We start from the raw sequence: 1,524 nt of genomic DNA, 5'->3' as shown, positions 1-1,524 counted from the left end.
TCCTTTAGGACAGCCTATAAAGTTGCAACAAGGATGGCTCCTTTCAGGCTAGTGTAGAGTCTAGAGATAGTAGTGCCCATGGAGTATCTTGTTCCTAGTCTAAGGATAGCAGTAGAGCATCGAATGAGTCGAGAAGAATCCTTTGAGCATAGAAGAAATCAGTTACTAAAGTTGGAGAGGGATCGGGTTATCAACTCTTACATAGTGGAAGTCATGCAAAAATGTCCACAAGCTTGGGTGAATAGACATGTGAAGTTTAAAGTGTTTAAAGTGATGATTGGGTTATGCATATAGCTCAAAGCTGGGTCAACATCTTGGTAAGCTCAAATTATAGTACATTGGACCATATCAGATCATTGTGGATTTGGAGCAAGGCACATTCAATTTGACAGATTATTTTGGGATGGATGCATTAGAAGTATGCCCTTTCATTGGAGCATATTAAATTCATGAATTTGACTTGAGTTGAACCATTCCTATAAAGTAATCATGGCATACTAGTTAGTTCTTTTACGGCTTTAAAAGTGAGCAAGAGACTATAAGTGTGAAATTTATTGATTATTAGGAGGCAGAATTGTATGGCATTGCTCACAAGCGGTGAAGAAAACGCCGTTACAAAGGTGACACTCAGGGCATATCCATGTAATAGGGTCGTTTGGAACTTGCGGAGGAGGGGCATGGGGACGTTGCCTTCTTCGTCGTCTTACTAATGAGGGGAGGTGAGCAAGGACAAGGAAAATGGCCAACATGAGAGCCCACCAAGGCCAGTGGACTCTAAGATTGCGTTCCCACGGACGGAAATGAGGGCCGGAAGGGAGGAGGGCGTTCCCGCAAGGGCCAAAAGTGAGTTGGGAACTCCCACGAGCAAAACTCGAAGGCGAGCGTGTAAGGGAGGAGCAGCATGAGAAGCGTGTAGCCTGCGCAGGCTCGGGACCTCAATAGCCATGCTGCTGTGAGGGCTGCGGCTCCTGTCAGCATGACTTCCTCGGTGGGTCGGTGCACGCCCCAAGTAATGGCCTGCATATAGACAAACGAGAGCTTGAGAGAGAGAGAGAGACAGAGAGCATCGCCAAACGAGAGAGAGAGAGAGAGAGAGAGAGAGAGAGAGAGAGAGCGAGCTAACCTCGCACACTGCTGCCCATAGCATCTTGTGGTAAAGGGCGAAGCCTGTGATCATCAAAGCCACCGCGAGGTCTGCAGCCATCCCTCCACACACGCACGCACACACACTCTCTCTCTCCCCCCTCTCACCGACGCGGACACGCGTCGCCCATTTTTTGAGCTCTCTCTCACGCGCATCTCACACGGCTCGTGCACACCGATCGAAGTCCGAACTTTTTGACGTAGTCTACTATCCAGGCTCCAACTGTGAACTTGAAGTGCCCCAAAAAAAAAACCTTCAAGCGGCTCTTAGGCTGGTTCACATTGGCGATGAAAGTGCTTTTCTTTTGCTACGAGCCAACGAGAAAATCTCTCTTTCCTTGCCTTGTTCACATAGGGCGGTGGAAGCTATCGACAGGGCAA

General features: G+C 48.3%; 1 protein-coding gene across 1 annotated transcript; it reads right to left on the bottom strand.

Annotated features, from left to right (window-relative positions):
• Nucleotides 1–541: 541 nt before the first annotated feature.
• Nucleotides 542–1,260, bottom strand: LOC147416726 (uncharacterized). Its single transcript, XM_086508116.1, has 2 exons — nucleotides 1,124–1,260; nucleotides 542–1,017 (listed from the first exon to the last, which is right to left on the bottom strand). The coding sequence occupies exons 1-2, from the start codon at nucleotides 1,202–1,204 to the stop codon at nucleotides 775–777; spliced, it is 324 nt and encodes a 107-aa protein (XP_086364242.1). The 5' UTR covers nucleotides 1,205–1,260; the 3' UTR covers nucleotides 542–774.
• Between the last annotated feature and the right edge of the window lie 264 nt (nucleotides 1,261–1,524).

Source organism: Adiantum capillus-veneris, unplaced genomic scaffold (genome assembly GCF_014529385.1).
Source record: "Adiantum capillus-veneris isolate H3 unplaced genomic scaffold, ASM1452938v2 Hic_scaffold_557, whole genome shotgun sequence".
NCBI classification, from domain to species: domain Eukaryota; kingdom Viridiplantae; phylum Streptophyta; class Polypodiopsida; order Polypodiales; family Pteridaceae; genus Adiantum; species Adiantum capillus-veneris.
The sequence above is the reverse complement of the archived record's forward strand: the minus strand, read 5'-3'. Positions and strand labels throughout refer to the sequence as shown.

Bases quoted from the DNA above. Each gene is read 5' to 3' on its own strand.
- LOC147416726 (XM_086508116.1), bottom strand. From the start codon at position 1,204: ATGGCTGCAGACCTCGCGGTGGCTTTGATGATCACAGGCTTCGCCCTT. The intron at 1,018-1,123 runs GTTAGCTCGCTC...GTCTATATGCAG, and splicing joins TATGGGCAGCAGTGTGCGAG to GCCATTACTTGGGGCGTGCA.